The sequence below is a fragment of the Lytechinus variegatus genome, chromosome 18 (genome assembly GCF_018143015.1).
Source record: "Lytechinus variegatus isolate NC3 chromosome 18, Lvar_3.0, whole genome shotgun sequence".
Lineage (NCBI taxonomy): Eukaryota > Metazoa > Echinodermata > Echinoidea > Temnopleuroida > Toxopneustidae > Lytechinus > Lytechinus variegatus.
In genome coordinates, this window is record NC_054757.1 from 12,752,143 (window position 1) to 12,771,727 (window position 19,585).

Genomic DNA, 19,585 nt, shown 5'->3' on the forward strand with positions numbered 1-19,585 from the left:
TCTGATAAAGCAAGATGTTTCCTTCATTGATATTTTGTTTGTTTTATTTAAAACACTCTAAACGCTTTCTAATCTTAAGAAGAAGCGCCTTCCGCCCTTTTTCCAGGAAGAAAAATGTGCAGTCCGCTGATCCAGTGACTGCAGAAAGGTTGCTAGTGCGAATCGGTCTATGCGCGCCCGCACGTTGAACGAGAAGCGTCTTGTTCCCAGACTAAGGACACGTCTATGTGCTAAAGCACGTTTAGGTTCGAGAATGGTACCAGAAGAAAGTTTATGACATGGTTTTCCATTTCAGCATTAAAACAAAATTCGATATTTTGGCGCCAAAATATGTTAACGGCCTTTCTGCGGGAAGGTGACGACCTGTCCCACATCTCCTGGCCCTGTGATACAAAGCTTTGTGTTTGATCGTAGGACTGATTTTATGATTGATTTACGTTGATGATTATGTACAATCAAGTGTACAAGTCAATCTTATGATCAATCACTAAGTTTGTGTGATGGGCTTCAGACATTCCAACTAAATTACATTTCAAAATATATTTCACCCCCCCCTTCCTCGAGGATGTAATTGCTGGTTTTGTGCAGGAATTTCCTCAATGATTTCTTAACTTTACAAGTCTTGCTTGCAGAAATGATTGAAAAAAATATTCTTCCATCTGAAATGAATTTTTTCAGCATTTTTTTTAATATTGCAAATAGTGTATGCAAGATCAGCATTTCTCTATTTTCCTTTTCCTACCCTAAGAATTTTTTTTTAAAATACGTCAATGTAGTCAACATTATTGAATGTTTTACTAAATTCTACTTGTGAATTTGAACGTAAATGCCGGTTGTGGTAACAATCACAAAACGAGTTCGAACAGATACTAATAAAAATAACTAACAAAGTATTTGTTAGTATAAATAAGGAATTAGAATAAATAAGGAATATGTGGATAGCAAATAAATCCTGAGAAATGTACAAAATAATGACATTACTGCCAGATAAAGTGTCTTTTTCCAAGCAGTAAAAATAAACAGTCCCACATGTGCTTATCTGTGTTGGCAATCTTTTGTATGCTTGCATTTCAGCCTTGATTCCATGCTTTCACAAAATTAGGCCTGCTGAAAGAGAAATTCCAGTAGTTGCAGTAAACACTGATTTCATGAGAAAGTCTGTAAAACAAGGCTTAATTATCTAGATCTGGTACAGTTACATTAACTGAACTTTGTGAAATCTTGAAATCTACGCTGAAAAATGTTCACACAGAAGATCCCCAACACAGATAAGCGCACGTGGGACAATGTATAATTATTGCTTAGTCGGGCCCGACGCTCTACCCGAATCCCGTGCTTATTTGCTGATTTCTCAGCAATTACACAATTTCTTCCAGAATCCTTTGGCACATGCATTTTATTTATACAAACAGACACTTTTGTGGTCATTTCATTGGATTCTGTACAAACGCATTTTGATATCGTTACCAAAACTAGCATTTACCTTTAAACTAACTAGATCTAGATAAAAGATCAATTGACCTTGATTTTGATGACTTTTTATTTTAAGTAATTGTTTGCTGCGACTAAGTTTTTAGAACAAAATTCATCCCGTCTTTTTCTGAATTTTATGATGCTTGAAATGTAAATAATTGATATCTATGTTGTCATGTTTTATAGATTGATTTGGTTGAGATCAAGAAGGCATTCCTGGAGAAATATCACAAGACTCTTAGCAAGATGATTTCTGGAGACACCAGCGGAGACTACAAGAAACTACTGCTGGCCCTGGTTGGACCTGACTGCTAGACAGGACTTGGACCACCTGAGCCTGACTTGGACCTTCCGGGCCTGATTGGACAAGACTCTATCGGGATCAAGACTAGTCCAGATCCTGACTGCCATTGGTTCTTATACATTGTTCTTATAAAATGATATTCTATTTATACTTGTACCTTGTAGCGTAAAGGTTAAAATCACTCTCATGGATGATACTAAATATTATGATTGATATCTGTTGTAAGTCAGAGATTTATAATTATCCATGTTATAGATTGTATTCTTGATTATCTTTACAGAGTTTTGGATTGGTTCCTAAGTCGGCATATGACTTATTGTGTTGTGATTGATTGAATCATGCAGTAATTGATTGCAAATATGCATTGCGAGAGATTTGATGTAATCAATTTAAATCTCTATACAACATGGTCGTTTCTTTGTCTTCATCATCAGAAGAGTTTGTTTGTGTACCTCACTGGGATATGAGTCACTTTCAGCTAAATCAATTTTAAGTGGAATTAAATAGTCTGTGGAATTTGATTGGTCCACACATATTTAAAATCCATTTCTTTTCCTGTCAGTGACACATCCTTTGGTCAACAATTAAGTCACAGACCCAAATCACTTTCTTATTTTATACATAAAAAGTAGACTTTATTTAGAAAGCTCTTAGATCTTGCAACAAAAAGTCCAAATCCAAGTTTTTAGTTTTATCTTAGTTATCCTGAGACAAGTTAACTCATGTTTATGTTGGAATAGGAACTAGACCAAGATCCGGCCTTTGTTAAGAACATGTACAAGACCCAGAACCAAAACTATCCCTATATATCAGGTCAGGCAGGCCCGGGTATAAGGTCCATTGTGGACTTGCTCTACAGCAGGTACATGTATAGCAGATGTTGCAAGAAACTTTTTTGAAATCAATTGCATGTACAAATTTGCAAGTGATATAAATTTTACCTATATATGTATAACTTCTGTTGCTAGAAGCCAGACTAGTGGTCAATGGCAAAATTACAATTGATTACAAAATTATGATTAATCTGTGATCCTAAAATTGACATGCAATTGATAGCCAATTACTTGCAACACCACTTTATAACAAATCAGTCTTTGATAAAGCGAAGGCTGTCCGTTATTCAACTAATAAACCTGCCCCAAGTAGTCATATACATAAAAAAGTAGACTTTTATTTAGAAAGCTCTTAGATCTTATCTGCAACAAAAAGTCAAAATCCAAGTCAAGTGTTAAATTTTTTTTTTTTAAAGACTGTTCTAGAACTATTATCTTATTAACCAATGTGCATCAGTCCACCTTATTTTATCGTATTATATTCATAATTATGTTTTGTAAACCTAGGATAAACCTGAGAATATTTACCCAATGAATACTCATTAATTTATTTCAGTGTAGGAGTAGATGTTCATTACATTTATTTAATAAAGGGTACAATGTAGTGATCATGATGTTCAACTTGTAGGTAGTATATTAATATCTTTCAACATGAGTTCAGAAATCATGATAAGTAATGAACTCGCGATGACCTATAAAATCCTGGGACAAAGTCAGAAAAGGATATGCAATCGCATTATATTGCAAGGTGATTATATTGGCCAAGTATTATTCTTGCGATGCACATTACGAAGAAATTTGTTAAGAACAAAATTACTATAGTAAACATAACAGCCGGAGTCAAAGGTCATTATAGTTGGATCCTCATATCTAATCCGGCTGGATCAATGCATGCATTAGGCATCAGTATGAAAGTTGAAAACATCTCATTATTACAAAATTTTGTTGTAAAGCAATAATGTGGATTTTCAGTCCACAGACTTGTAAAGTAACCTTTATTTGTGATGAGTCCTGGATGAAAAAGAAATTCTTGTGACAAAGTGAACAAACTCTAAAACTTAAGGAAATTTATTGAACAGACATTTTCTTAGGAAACAATTGGAAAGCTTATTCAGGGTCTCAGCAACCCTCTTTACAATGACCTTGAGCTTGTAACACAAAGCTTAGCAATGATCGTAGAACATTTTTCTACGATTGATTGCATTGACTACAATGTACAATCAATCGTGAAATCAAGTGTTCGATCAATTGCTAACCTTAGTGTTACGGACCCAGGGCTCCATAACACAAAGATTTGAGATGGATTGCAAATATGAAAGAACCGCACTGATTGGTCCCTGGTCAGCATTTTGAAACCGAATGCGCCTGTAACATCGATCTTGATTGGTAAGTTGATTTAGTGATTGATCGCTATTCTTTGTGCTATGGAGCCCTGATCTTTTTTGGTTTGATGGCAAGCATTTTGCAAGCTTCACTGACTGAACATTTGAAATACTTGGTTGAAAATATCTAACAATCCAAGAGTGAATTGCGTGGTCACGAAGGAATCTGTCATACTTCAAGTGCTTACCTTTTTCTTCATTGCATCCATTCTCGGTCATATCACTTCAGTGTCTGAAATCACTTCAGTTAGAAATACATGGCTGAAGTCTTGATATCATTTCTTTAATCATGAAAAGTTATTATTTGCAGGAAGAAAAATTTTACATGTATACACATAAGACAACACTTGTTATTTTTCATTATTTTAATTGATTTATTTTTATTTTTTCCATTGTCTTTCATAATTGAAAGTTGAGAAATAAAAAATCTGATTTGTTTCAGGAATCATTATTTCCACTGGTGAACATTATGTAGTCTTAAGAGTGTTTTGAGGCAACTCAGCTGTCTAAGGGGGAAAATTACGGCATAAATGTCGGACTGTTAATGCCTCATAATAATGATTATAAATACAGAAGAAAAACTCTTGCCTGTTCTTGTTCATAATTTTGAAGGAAAAAAAAAATCAAAGTGTGATGTATTTTGTATTCTGTATCAATATGAATGAAATTCATCAAAAAATTTATCTCAATTTCATAGAAAAGTTTTATTGAAAGCAAATACAATATATTCAAATCTATTCCTATGTAGTTATCAACCATCAAATTAAATGTACTTGAAATTGCCTTATAATTTAACAATTATGTACAGTATATGTCATATATTCTGTGTGATTTTGCATTGTTCTAGACATTGTTGGTGGAAGTAGATATTTGGTGCATTCCTTGATGATCATATGATATAAAACTTTAGATTATTATTTGTGTGGCAAGCAGAAGAATATGCAAAAATTTTATAATTGATTAATTAGATTTGGTATACATATATTTCGTAATTTTCAAATACAATGTTTTCACAAGTTTGAGCCGCAAAGGCGGTATATGTTGTGATTTTTTGTAACTGCTCCTCACGAGGCAGGAAGCAGCAGCAACCCATGCTACACCGGACTACTAACATAGTAAGAAGAAATAGCACCCTCTATTGATCAGAAATACCCAGGGACGAAAGTTCATCGAACTGGGACCCAGTTTCATAAAACTTGTTATATTAACAAATTTGCATTTACAGTTTGAATTGAAGCTACTAAAATCATTCAATTTGATTGGCTGATTGTAAACTTGTTACAAAAAAAATGTGCAATTGTTATTATAGCAAGGTTTTATGAAACGGGGCTGAAGTCAAGATAGTTACGAAAAGGGATTTGTATTATCCCAACCACAATAGAAAGCAAAAAAGAAAAAATTACATGATACATTCAACATGGTGCCAAAGATTAGAATGCTTTCAAACGTTTTTAAAAAGATGAAGTAGTTCACATTTTTTTATCAAAGTATTGTTTGTTTAATTTCATATCATTATATAGCTTTATATTACATATATAGCTATTACTTCATTCAAAATCTATAATACAGTTATGATTATGCACTTTTTCTAGCTCTGGAATATTATTTATGCTTCCGTTTTGTTTCTGTTTACGGTGTTAGCCCCCAAAATAGATATGTTACTCATGTGCTATATTTGTCATTTATTATATCCTTTCTCAATTTATCGGAAAACAGCATAATGTATGTATAGCTTGAAGGTGTAAGTAGTAGATAAATAGTGCATATTCCTTGATGGTAGTACTAGAAAACCACTAATTTTGGTACCCACTTCTATTTCAGGTCAAAAGATCTATATGAAAGTTGTCCTTTTGTGCCTAGGGAGTGTATGTATGTATGTATTGTGCGGATGTAATGTAAAAATCTACATGATTGTTGATAATAAAGAGTGTTTATTGATAATAGTATTGATAATGGTGATCATGATAATGATAGAAAAATGATGTTGAAGAAGAGTAGCAGCTGTCCCATAGATGGTATAATAAAACACACCCGGCATAACTGGATATCTCACAACTTGATTTTTGTTTTATTTCATGTTTGATATCGGATTTTTTCAAAGGTGAATTGTGTACACCTACGCAGTGTCTACTTTCCACTTGATCTCATTGCAGATGGACAAATCTTAGTTCGTCTACAAGTTCATCTACTAACCATTTGGTCTAGTTACCTTTTAGCACATTTACCACTTTGTCTAATTTCCAGTTTGGCTATACCCATTTTGTCCAATATTCACTTGGTCAAACAACAATTTAATAGTCTATGCATGATAAGTTGAACTGTTTATGAACCAAATGTTCAGATGATGAGGTGTGAAAATGGACCAAGTACATACAAATCACTTTAAAGGCTTACATGGGAGGGGCAAGTGTTCCTTTTCCATTTTACTGAAAGGTGAAGTTCACCCTGACAAAAGTTTTATTGTTAAAATAGCAGAAAAAATAAAAGGAACAGTGGTGAAGGTTTGAGGAAAATCCATTAAAGATTGAGAAAGTTATTATAATTTTCAGTTTTTTATTTGTGACGTCATACACGAGCAACTGTCCAATATGTGATGTAATATGCATGTTTTTTTTTCTTTGAATTGTTCATAATGACAACCTTTCCGGGGAGCGTTTCATGAAAGGACTTGTCAGAAGTTTTATCCGACAAGTTCCATTTTATCCGACAGTTGCCATAGTAACATTGCTTATCAGCCAATCAAAATCAAGGAAAGATGTAAGATCTGACAACATGTCGGACGAAAATGTTGATGAAACACTCCCCCGGTGACACAACATTTGCTCCGGCGACAATTGCGCTGGTCTTTATATCGTCTAAGATTTAGGATTCGTGTTGCAATAGGATTTTATGTTGGGTTTTAGGATAGGGTATAGTGTTAAATTTATGGTTGAAGTGGGTCATTCTATTAGTGTGTGGAATTTACTGCAGAGCAATTGTCGCCGGAGCAAATGTCATAGAACCATTTTCACTCTTTCTGGTCGGAGCTGGTGTGAAATGAATGAGGAAATGGCATTTCATTGATTTTTTTTTACCACACGGTAAATTGGGCTACCGGCTCGCAAATGACGTTACAAATAAAAGAAATGAAATATAATAGCTGTTTAATTAAATATTTGATAGATTTTTCCCAATCTTCACCAATAGTTTTATTTTTTTTTCTGCTACTATTAGAAATAAAAATTTTGTCAGGATGAACTTCGCTTTAAAGGCAAATGAAAATATTTAAGTACTCAGGTGAAAACATGTATACTATTTAACCGATGTTTGTCTACTTCTTTTAAATTCATTACGATTCCAAGCTAAAATGGGGGAGGGGTCAGAAGGGATCCTGCTAGGAGTGCCCCTCCCCCTGCACATGAGGGTATAGTCCACCTCGGATTATCATCCGAGTATATGAACATGTGCATGTATATTGATAATGTTTTATAACATTCCCGTTATGAAAACAATGAATAGATAAATAGATTCCGTTATGAATAGATATATAGTTTACATAATGAATAGATATGTAACTTCGGAGAGTGTCCAAAGTTAGGAATGTATATTTAACTAACCTAAAGAAGCCCCGCCTCCCTCGGTGTCTATTGCAGAATTCATCGCGTGATACAATATTGTATCATGTGATCTAACTTTGGCGGGTTTCAAAGTCTTACACTTTTCAATGATAATTGTTTCGAAGTTAACTCTAAAATGAGTGGGCTATTTGAGATGTATTCAGGACGGAATGTGGAATGATATGGCCCCCTTCTGGGGAGTGTTTCGTCAATATTTTTGTCCGACAAGTTGTCAGATCTGACATCTTTCTTGGATTTTGATTGGCTGAGAAGCAATGTTGCTATGGTAACTGTCGGATAAAACATGAATTGTTGGACGTTTTGTTCGCTTTCGCTAACATGATGGGGGGGGGTGCCAGGTTGGTTTGACTTAATGAAAGTGAGCTGCGACGTACTGCGTCCTAACCCCCCCCCCTTCATCCCATAGATCCGCCACTGTTGTGACCCTCGTCAACAGGGAAGGGGGGGGGGGGGTGAACCCCTAACCCTCAAGATCAACCACCGCAATCTATATCAATGTTCGCAAAAACAAATAATAGTATTATTGATATTACAAACGATATTTATCCACCGATTCGAAGTTGTTAGACTCTGGACCGCACATTTCAGTTGCATGCTATTTCAAGAGCAAATTACACCCGCCACTTGATGTTTTCCGAAAGATTAGAGAAACGTGAATTGGTTCTACTTAAACCAATCAGCATATCGACAATTCCCTTTTAACCATTTGGACCACCATCATCATCGTCGTCGTCGTCTATCCATCATGGCGAAACGAGCACCGGCAAAGAGAGTAGCAGTGATCGGGGCTGGTCCGTCCGGTTTGACCGCGATCAAGGCATGTCTGGAAGAGGGTCTCGAACCGGTGTGCTTCGAGAAGACCAACACCCTCGGGGGTCTTTGGTACTACCGGGAGGACCGGACCGAGCTTTCGTGTGTGTTCCGTTCCACCATCATCAACACCAGTAAAGAGACGATGTGTTTCAGTGACTACCCCATCCCCGACGACTGGCCAAATTTTCTACACAACATTAAAGTGCTAGAGGTATAATAATCATTTAATTTATTTATATCAATGATATGACTCGATTTGAGTGGGTTTGTTTTCAGTTATACAGTTTATGTTGAATAATAATGACAATAACGTTTTATTTACCCAGGGTAGCCATGCACTTCAATCATAAGACTGCTCTTCCAGCGGGCCCTGCACAATATAATATGTTATTATTACCCTTCTCCAGTCTAAATGCTGAGCGCCAAGCAAGAAGGCAGAAGGTCCCATTTTTATAAGTCTTTGGTATGACTCGGCAGGGGATCGAACCCACGACCTCCCGTTCATGAGGCGGACGCTCTGCCACTGAGCCACCATGCCAGGCGTGGTTCTAAATCTACATCAACAACACCACCACTGATACCACCACTGATACCACCAGCAGCAGCAGCAGCAAACAAACAAAAATAAAACAGCAGAAAATAATTTAAACGTTATCTTCAGCCTGGAGCCAGTATTTAGATTAAATTAATTAAAACATTTTACTTCTTGATATTAGTGTTAGACTGCTTTGATATTATGCATATTTTTTATGGGGGGGGGGCGGGAAGGAGGGGGGGGGGTACAGCCCCCTCTGTACTACCATACCTGGGTTTAGTTCGAATTGATTTGCTTTCATTTTTATTTCAATTCATTCAGTTCGATTACTGACTTTATGGGAAGAATGATGCAGTACGCCAATAAATATGAAGTTATAATTATTGATATCATTTTTAACCCAGTATTTCAAGAACTATGCCGTTCACTTCGGACTGTTGCGATACATCACTTACAAGACCAAAGTGAACACCATTCTCCCCGCCGATGATTTCGACTTGACTGGGCGATGGAAGCTGTCGCTGACGACCACGGATGACGGGGCGACGAGGGACGAGATATTCGATGCCGTGTTCATATGTACTGGTCACCATTGCACTCCGAACATTCCAAAGTTCGAGGGTTAGTGATTAATGCACTTGATGCTCATTTGAAGAGATGATTCGAGCTTCAATTAGATAAAGGAGACGTTTGTCACAATGTTTCCTTCATCCTATTAAAAAAACTACACCATAAAATGGTTGAAGATACTTATACGCTTTTTTGTGTGTTTTCTTATTGTAACCAAAATAACCTTTGTTGATCCGGCTATAATGATTTTTCATGATTGTTTGTGTTCATTTTAATCTTTAGTATAACCATTTTAATTTTATCATTTGTTATAACTATCATCAGTATCATTTTTGTATCATTTGGGTTACGGTGATGATCGTGCATGAGTATCTTCACAATCATCATCACCATCATCATCATCATGATCATAATCTTCATCATCATGATCATAATCTTCATCATCATCAACATTATCATCATCCTAATCATCACCGTCCACTACTACCACTACCACCGCCACCACCATCATCATTATAATAATTATCTTCATCATTATCATCATCATCATCATCATTATCATCATCATCATCATCTTCATCATCAACATTATCATCATCCTAATCATCATCACCGTCCACTACTACCACTACCACCATCATCATCATTATAATCATTATCATATTCATCATCATAATCACCATCACCATCCTCGTCATCATCATCATCATTTTCTTCATCATCATCACCATATCATCATCATCATCATCATCATAATCATCATCACCATCATCATCATCATCATCATCATCATCATCAACAACATTATCATCACCATCATATCATTATCATCATCATCATCATCATAATCATCATCACCATCATCATCAACAACAACATTATCATCACCATCATATCCTAATTATCATCACCTTCTACTGCCACCACCATCACCACCGTCATCATCATCATCATTATCATTATCATCATCACCATCATCATCATAATAATCATCATCGTCACCGTCTTCGACATCATCATCATCATCACCACCACCAACACCACCACCTTCTACCCCCTCCTCCTCCTTATATCATCATCAACGACATCATTACTGTGTTTTTACCACTGCTTTCATCTGTCTGTAGGACTAAATGACTTCAAGGGAGAGGTACTCCACACCCATGATTATCTCATCCCTGATAAATACCGAGGAAAACGGATCGTGGTCGTCGGCATGGGAAACTCTGGGGTCGATGCGGCGGTTGAACTCGGTAGAGTGGCTTCAAAGGTAAAAACGATAATCGTAATTAGAAGTCTTTATATTTTGTCAGTGATGGTGGTCTTGTCGCATGTTCTTCCTTTAATAGAATGAATCTACATCAAAAAGTTGTGAGCTTGAAATTACAGTAACTACTATCTCGACTTAATAACGACGCCGATATGCTTCCCTCGGGTTTTTTTTTCTTCTCCTCCTTTTTACCTTCAGTTGTTCTTGAGCACGAGGAGTGGAGCCTGGATCACTCTTAGAATGGTCGATAGATGTTTACCTGGTGATCTAGTGAATAGATTCAATAGATCATACCCTCTCTGGTTTCAAGACTACTACGCTAGGACCATTAGCATGTAAGTCCAGACACAGTTCATCCTCCATTTGTATAAAGGCAACTCCTGCCGTAGCAGACCCCCACTCAAATGAAAATGTATTTTTTGTTGTAAAAATACCCCCAAAGTTGTTTGCCCCTTGTGTAAAAAAAAATGGGTGCGATTTTAATGATGACCTTTGTGTCGTTGTTTTTGTTGCTTGTCAGAATGTTTTGAAGAAAAAGTGCCATTCCATATTTCTGATCATCTCAGATCATTGTTGTGGCGAGTGTGGCAAGTGAAGGTAAAGAAGGTCTAATTGTAAAAGGACATTAGTGCCTTGGTGGAATTCGAATCTCAAGACTCTGAGACATAGCCCCATTGCAGCTTGAACAAGACACCTTTAAACCTCCCTTGCTTGGAACGGGTGACCCATGGCCATGATATTCTACACAAATATGACACGAATCTAAAATAACCTATTTTATCCAGATAGCTAGTCATTTTCTCTACTAGAATATATTGCCATTTTGCCTATGTGTTGCCCTGGGCTATGAAGCTTCAGGTGCTATGGCAGCTAACAATGAACACGGTCCCTGTGCACATAAAAGAACAAACGTTTACACCAATGATGCAGTGTGCATTATACATAATCCTCTAAGAATTGAGTCGATTTTGAATATGTGGAAAGCACATGTTTGGCAAGTAAGAGGTTAAAGCGTCTTCATGAATGTAATTCAAAAGTCACTTTACCAGGGAGATGGAAGGAAGGGCGAAATTACCTCTTTTCTCAATTGAATGAAATTTTAAGTTAAAAGACCTTTTATAGCGCTCTTTTTAATGATTTTCATTCTTCTCTCATCCATTATTTCCACTTTTCTCCATTTCTTTCTCTTTCTTTTTATTTTGTCACTACTTGATAATTCATAGAGGATGGTCGCTCCCAACCCCTGTAGGCTGACCATTCTTTTTTTTTCCAGGGACGTGCATGTCATTTTCATTTCCAGTATGTAGCGCTGAAAAATGCATAGTCATTTTCTGGGGAGGGGTCAACGAGCATACATGTACATTCGAAACGCTCAACGTGCTCAATCGGTTATTATCCCTATTTACATTCATGGGTCGAATATTAAGCTCAAAATATCACAGACTCTGTTGTTTGGAAGTCCAAAGTATGACAGCTATATCACACGGCATGATATGAAATAAATGATATACACAGTATCTAAATCCGTAACCATTGACGGCCTTTGGGGCACTGAACTCACTGCGCATTGAATCTTCTGATATATATATACGCATGATGTGCATTTTAATAGTCTTGATGTGGATGAAAAATTTACATTTACATTAAATAATCTGAAAAACATTGTGTATTTTGTAAAAAAAAATGATGTTCATGTGATCTCTGTTGAAAACTACATAGTAGAAGCACACTTATTTATTTTTTTCTTGTTAAAGTGTGGTCTGAAAGTTGCAATGCTGAATCGTGTTAACAGCTATGGTATCTCAACGATACACACAATGACAAAATGGCAAGATGATGATTAGTAGGCTATTTCATTCGGGATATTTCACTCTTGAATTGTGTTTGATAGTTTATATCAGTCACATTATAGGAGGAGGCATCTTTTGAGACAATTTAAACTATTTTTTTTAGCTAGATGAAATCAGAAACGTAAATGGGATCATTGACATTCCAAAAAGGGTTTGACAAAAATGGAAGAGTTATCAAAATGTTGTTTGTTCTAATCATAAATTAGGAATCGCGTTGACCACGAGTTCCTCGGTATTAAGCCCAACTTCAGCATCACCGCCGCCCATCCTACCGTCAACGATGACCTCCCCGGCTGCATCGCCAGCGGCTTCGTCAACATCAAGCCAAACGTCCGTCGATTCACGGAAAGGGGCGTGGTCTTCGATGACGGCTCTGAAGAAGCTCTCGACGTGGTCGTCCTCGCGACGGGATACAAGATCGCCTTTCCTTACATTCCACAGAGCGTCCTCCCTATCAATGATAACCACGTGGAGATGTATAAGTTTGTGTTTAATCCCGAGCATAGGCATCCGACCATGGCCGTACTGGGCATGGTTCAACCCATTGGGCCCATAATGCCCGTGTCTGAGCTTCAAGCCCGCTGGGCCTCTAGAGTCTTTAAAGGTAGGTAGGACCGAAAATTTAGAGGAAACAAGTGATTGCAAGTTACGTCTTGTCCGCTGATGGAGATAAATATGATGTTAATGATTATGATGATGGCAATTATGATGATGATGACAGTGGTGGTGATGATTGCGACGACGACGACGACGACAGTGACGATGATAATGGTGGCGACGACGATGATAACTGATGATGATGTGGTTGTTGATAATGACGATGATGATGATGGCGACGACGACGACGATGATGATGTTGTTGATGACGATGAAATCGACGATGATGATGATGAAGATGGTGATGACGATAATAATGACAATAATAGGCCTCATAATTAACCTTATGATAATTAGTAATGTTATCAGTTATAATCTTCATACATTATCACAATATGGTTGTATCAGGTATTTTGTCCTTTTTGTTACAGGTATCAACCAACTGCCTTCTAGAGAAGTCATGACGAAACAAATTAAGAAGAGAAACGACGACATGGCAAAAAGATACAAGAAATCTCCAAGACACACAATTCAGGTGCATAAATCATATTCATTTTTAAAAATATAATTTCGATTGCCTAAATTCTGAATTCTTCTCGTGTTTTAAAGGTATTGGACGTTTGAAAGAAACAGCTTTGAGACCAAACCCGTTGGCTTATCGTAAACAAGTTCAACAGTTCAATCAAAATTAGAAAGCAACACCAGAATAGAATACCAAAAACACCCTTGGACAACTTCAGTAACAACGGGAACAAAACTTAATCCGTTTGAATTGATATATCCGGTACAACCGAAAAAATAAAATAAAAAGGCGATTTCATACTTATCCAACAGAACTGCAAAGGCATTGCCTATAAAGATTCAGTTTGTCGAAAGTTTTAAGTAATGTTATCCATGATATCTTTACTAACTTTTAATTACACTCTGCACAGAATAGTACCGGGTTAGATTGACCTGAAACCAGATAGGTTGGCGCCACATCCGATTCCGGATAAAAAAAATATACCGGGATTACGTCCGATGTAACCATTTCTGCGACAGATTGACCTTCCCTTGTCATACCTGATCTTATTCCTGTTCATTTTTTTTTACTCGGAACCAGAAGTGGCATCAACGGTCTCGGTTCTAGGTAATCTGACCCGGGATTATTTTCAGAGTGCTTGTGAGAATGTTTTTTTAGGGGAATGATATTTTGATTTTGGCATTTTACAGATTGACGTAATGCCATACATGGACGAAGTCGCTAAAGAGATCAAAGCCAAGCCTAACTTCTTCTGGCTCCTTCTGACCGACCCGGTCCTGGCCTACCACTACCTGTTCTCACCCTTCATCCCAGCCCAGTACCGCGTGACTGGCCCCCATCCTTGGTCCAGGGCCAGGAAGCACATGATGACCGTCTGGCCCAGGATTATGAGGCCTTACAAGACCAGGCACGGCGGGAACGAGTCTATGAAGGTCTTGAAGAGCCAAAGGTCAGGGTTCAGCTTCCTCAAGTTCTTCTTGTTGCTTGGAGCCATCAGCACCTGCGGTTTGGCATTGTACCGTCGACCGACATGGCTCGGGGAACCGATCAATGTCGCCCTGGCTTTCTTCAGACGCTAATTTGCAGGAAGATTACACATTCCGATGGCACGAGGGTATTTTGACTGGGGAAGGGATGGGGTGGCGGTCCTCCCTTCCCTTTGTCGTGTTTGTCTAACTTTCCCCTTCATTTTGGATTGCTTGAAAATGATTGGGGATGGATTGACCCAAACGTGTGGCGCCACCTTGTCGAATCAATATCTTTTGACATTTAACAGACATTATTTGATAGCTCATCAATTTTTGCTTTTGTTTGCTGGTTTTGCTCGCTTTTCTTTTATTAATGTGCTGAAAGATGTTGATGATAGCACTGATACATTATGATTTATCATTTATCTTCTGTACGATATAAAGCCATGTTTATGCTCAAGGGCATGAGTTGCCTTATCGGGAGTCGAACTCCGGACTTTCATAATTTTGTTGTATGTTGCGTGGGTTTTCAGAAAACGTCTGACGCCGAAGTCCAAACTTACAAAGTTACGGACTTACAGAAATCATCATTTCGATGTAACTGTTCTTCGCATGTCATGAACAAAATGTAGTAAGTGAACAGATGATGTTATATTCCCACTTTTTTTTATTGTATTACGTGACGTCTTCATGATTACATTGATTCAAATAATCTGCTCCTGAAATACAAAAGCATGATCTACGTCAAAATGTATGAGATCATCATATTAATTTGGCACTTTTGGTACACTATAAAAAATATTTAGCCAATATAGGGTAAAATGGGAACATGCATTTTGGTTGGGTAAAAAGATATTTTGTAAAATTTACGCAATATTGCGTTGGAATAGCCCTGACGGGGTAAAATTATACGTAGGAAAAATTAATGTTCACTTCCCATCCAATATTGGGTAAAATTTTACTCAGTGTTTTTAGAGTGTATATTTCTCATTTACATTTAAACATGTTAAAGTTGTCTAATTCGGATTTCATAAAATGAAATAATAATGAAATTTGGAACTGACGTGTTAGAATAATTTTACATTTCACCCAATTTTTCACTACACTTTGATTGCTCACAAGACCGCTGAAAATTGTCTTTAAAAACTTTCCAAAAAATAAAATATCGTAGTGGCTTCCTTTGAAATTTGAATATGCATACATAATTATCCCAGGAGTTAATTTACACCTTGTATGAAAATAAAACATATTTTAGATTGTGTTGAAAACATTGCAAAGTAGGTGCACTGACATTGTACTAATGAGATTCAGGAATGATACGCTCGACACTAGCACAGCCACTTTTTGGGCTATTCCCTTTACTCCTAGTTATCTGGGAACGGGGTCAATCAATATCCCTTTTTCCTTCTTAAGAAGATGATTTACTTTGTTCTTTAATTCTTTGTAACTTTTCCATGATGAGGCATCAACTTTCTTCAGCGCCCAATCATTAAGCATGATCTCTTTCTTGCATCATTTCAATATTAATGGCATCATTAAGGGCACCCATTTTTTCGTATTCTTTTTTTCACAGATCGGCATAATTATGTTTATCAACAGTATGCATATGGGGTTAGATAATGGTTAGATAATGGTCACAGGTCATTCATACTTGCCTTTTTTAACACCTGTCTCAGAAAATAATTCTGGATTTGTGACAAAAACCAAGTCAATAACTGAGCGTGAAATTTGAGTGATACGGGTAGGTACGTCAACCAATTTAGATCATATAACTCAAATATAGGAATTGTAATTTGTCTGAATTTGTATATTTTATGTCACACATGAAGTTGCAATTAAAATCTGAAAAAATAGTGCAACATGTAAGACATGTAGGTCTATCTAGTTTCTCAAATTAATATATTGTCGAAATCGGTGGTCTAAATTTCGAACCTACTATATATTATATAGTACACTGTACAAACTGGTGTTAAAATTGACACCAATTGGTGTTAATAGAGGACCACACTCTGAAGTGTTAAAATAACACCCTAGAGATTGAATATAACACCAAGGAGTGTAATTGTAACAACCATAGGTGTTGTAATAACACCTATAGGTGTAAAACTAACACCACCAATTTAACACCGGTGTAAAATAACTGGTGTGGTCCTCTATGTACACCGGTTAACACCACAGTTTTTGCTGTGTAGGTTCGAAATCGGAGTTTTGTGTGGATGACACAGACAGGGCTCCACAAACAAGCATTTCAGGTCATCACAGTTCAAATCATGACTTTGTTTGAAATCGTAGGGCCTACTTATTTGTGATTGGTGATTCTTTACCTGGTGGGTGTTTCATAAAGCTGTTCGTAAGTTAACAGCGACTTTAAGAACGACTGGTGATCCTTTATTGTGGTAAATGGTATATTCATGGGCGACGGTTAAGCGCGTGAGAAAGGTTCACCAGTCGTTCTTAAAGAGCCATTAGTGGGACACCACATTCCCTACCAGACAGTCACAGATCTCTCGACACACCATGATGGTCGGAGCTTACCCACAGCAACCGATTAAGAAAGACATATCGTCCCAAGAGGGCGGTCTCTGTCACCAACTCAATCCTTTCTGCTGGACATGCTGAATGATACTTCGCACTCTTGATTTCGATGTATCTCTCATTCCCGGTGACTATCTTCACTACAACAATATTCACGTCGTGGTGATTGTTGAAAACCTTACCATTACCAATCAAGGTTCCCGGCATCTTTTCGATGTTGGAATGGGTTATCCGATACTTTCTTTGATTCCTCTCGATTTCGAGAAGGTATCTTTTTTAAACAAGTGCACATGCACCTATAGTTACCAATAATGCATATAGCATTTCAATTTATTTGAAAGCAGGATAAAAGAGCATTGCAGATTAAATGCCTTGCTCACGGTAATAGGTGCCACGGCCGGGAATCGAACCCCAGACTTTCCATGTATAGCCAGGCGCGTTAGACCACGCGGCCACGACATCGCCTGTATACTTCGATTCCTACATGCGGTATCGGTTCTTTCGTCAAGGACAGGGAAAAGAGTTCCTCATCTACCAGTTCAGCAAAGAATGCAGCCCATTAGACGCGGCTACCTACGGGTGCGACATCCAGGATGGCTGGGTGTGGTTGATCTACATTCGTCCTCACCGACCGGTCACCATATCCAACTTCGACTTGAGAACGACAAAGGTCTTCACTGAGGTACATCAGATTCTTTACTTTCTTACCAGCCTGCGTTGCCTGACCTACCACAACAGTAGGGTCGTCTGCATCAAGGATCACAAACTGCTACTCAAAGATAACGAGCGCCGGGTTCAGGTTTCGCGCTTCCGGTCATGCATGTTTGTTTAACATTTTGTTTTAGATATGAATGTATATTCATAAATTCATTGATTTATTGACAATTTGGTGTGTTCTCCCTTATTTACAGAGGACATTTTGGAAATTTCCTGTAGAACAATAATGACACTGATGGATTTCCATAGAGTTACGATTGATTGGATCAATCGTAACTCATTTGTAAGACGGGGCCCGGATATGCAGGGATGGGAATGACAGAGGTAGATTAACCACAAGTTTGTGAATATGTGTCGTTAGATCTTTGCGTGGAAACGTGAAAGATGGGGTCAAATATGATCTAGTAGAATAAACAATTGTATCATGACTAGCTGCAACAACTAATTATGGCCTTTCATTAAAGGAGTTTGAACTTAACAAGGGGCAGTACAGCCACATAGCATTTGGAGGGGCGGGAAGAGGCGAGCTAACAGTGATTTTAATTTAGGGATAATAATAATTATACTTGCTTATATAGCGCTTAATACTTACTTTGTCAGAAGTCTCTAAGCGCTCTACAGTATATGCAGCATAATTACCCTGGCTTTAGCAGTGCAGCTGTTACGCGCGCTGCGTTTCAAGGAATAAATTCCTGCCAGGTACCCATTGCCTCACCTGAGTTGAGTGCAGCACATTGTGGATCAATTTCTTGCTGAAGGAAATTACGCCATGGTTGGGATTCGAACCCACGACCCTCTGTTTCAGAGTCCGGAGACTAATCCACTGGGCCACAACGCTCCAGGGATGTGACGACTCGGCACTCCTTTCTTCTCCTTCCCTTCCCCCTTACTTCCTTCTTTGTGTCCCCCCCTCCACCCCAGCACATTTTGGATCATGGAGGAAGGTCCCCGACCCCCCCCCCTCTTTGACTCCGCCCATATTGACCATTGACTTTGGACCGTGGACTTAATGTGGACACAATCAATATTGTGAATCGCTCCGGTGGTAAAGAAACTAGTTCACTAGCAATATCTCGAAAATTTTAAACAGATGTCTTTCGAACAATAATTTATTCTCTCAAAAAGATATGTTAACGACCAATTGTGGAAAATCATTTTGAATTTGTGTTGTCCATTATGTCCAGTTACCAAGTGGAATTTGATTAAATTATGTGACCGAAAGATGTGCTATAACAAGGGTCTCCATACGAGCTATTTATTGTGGAACGCTGTGTGCACCTGAAATCGGTAGCCTAGCTTAGCAGGGAAATAGCAGGGCCCGCGGCTGAGAGAACAGTTTTTGGAACTGAAGTGGCTACCCTGGGTAAATATGCCGTTATCATTATTATAAACATTATCATTATTATTATTATTAATTGCCAGTGGACGAGCCTTTTTGTCTCTATTTTTTCATAAACCAATATTAAGATTGAGAACGATTAAAGTTTTGATTTTGTTTCGTAATAATACGCGAGCAGCTGCCAAATATATGTCAGTCAGGTTTCATAAAATTCCTTTTCATTACTTGATTATTTTATAGAAACGTTTAGGTATATGAA

The 19,585-nt window shown here is 37.7% G+C and overlaps 2 protein-coding genes and 1 pseudogene across 4 annotated transcripts in view; all 3 read left to right on the plus strand.

The window, feature by feature from the left end:
• Window positions 1–2,970, plus strand: part of LOC121432099 (annexin A5-like) — a 39,345-nt gene extending 36,375 nt beyond the window's left edge. For all 3 annotated transcript variants that reach the window (XM_041629954.1, XM_041629955.1, XM_041629956.1), the window contains one exon: window positions 1,660–2,970. In XM_041629954.1, the coding sequence (XP_041485888.1) occupies window positions 1,660–1,788 (129 nt within the window). In that variant the 3' untranslated portion in view covers window positions 1,789–2,970. The remainder of the gene's footprint in view (window positions 1–1,659) is intronic.
• A 5,281-nt stretch (window positions 2,971–8,251) lies between these two features.
• LOC121432048 (flavin-containing monooxygenase 5-like) lies at window positions 8,252–16,422 on the plus strand. The gene is made up of 7 exons (XM_041629872.1): window positions 8,252–8,633; window positions 9,362–9,578; window positions 10,655–10,797; window positions 10,996–11,132; window positions 12,854–13,251; window positions 13,676–13,779; window positions 14,457–16,422. The coding sequence occupies exons 1-7, from the start codon at window positions 8,355–8,357 to the stop codon at window positions 14,844–14,846; spliced, it is 1,668 nt and encodes a 555-aa protein (XP_041485806.1). The 5' UTR covers window positions 8,252–8,354; the 3' UTR covers window positions 14,847–16,422.
• Window positions 16,336–18,102, plus strand: LOC121432193 (annotated as a pseudogene).
• Window positions 18,103–19,585: the final 1,483 nt, after the last annotated feature.

Excerpts from the sequence above, each read along its gene's own strand:
- LOC121432048 (XM_041629872.1), top strand. The coding sequence starts at position 8,355 with ATGGCGAAACGAGCACCGGCAAAGAGAGTAGCAGTGATCGGGGCTGGT. Across the intron at positions 8,634-9,361 it reads ACAACATTAAAGTGCTAGAG|TATTTCAAGAACTATGCCGT; the intron begins GTATAATAATCA and ends TTTTTAACCCAG. Across the intron at positions 10,798-10,995 it reads TCGGTAGAGTGGCTTCAAAG|TTGTTCTTGAGCACGAGGAG; the intron begins GTAAAAACGATA and ends TTTTACCTTCAG.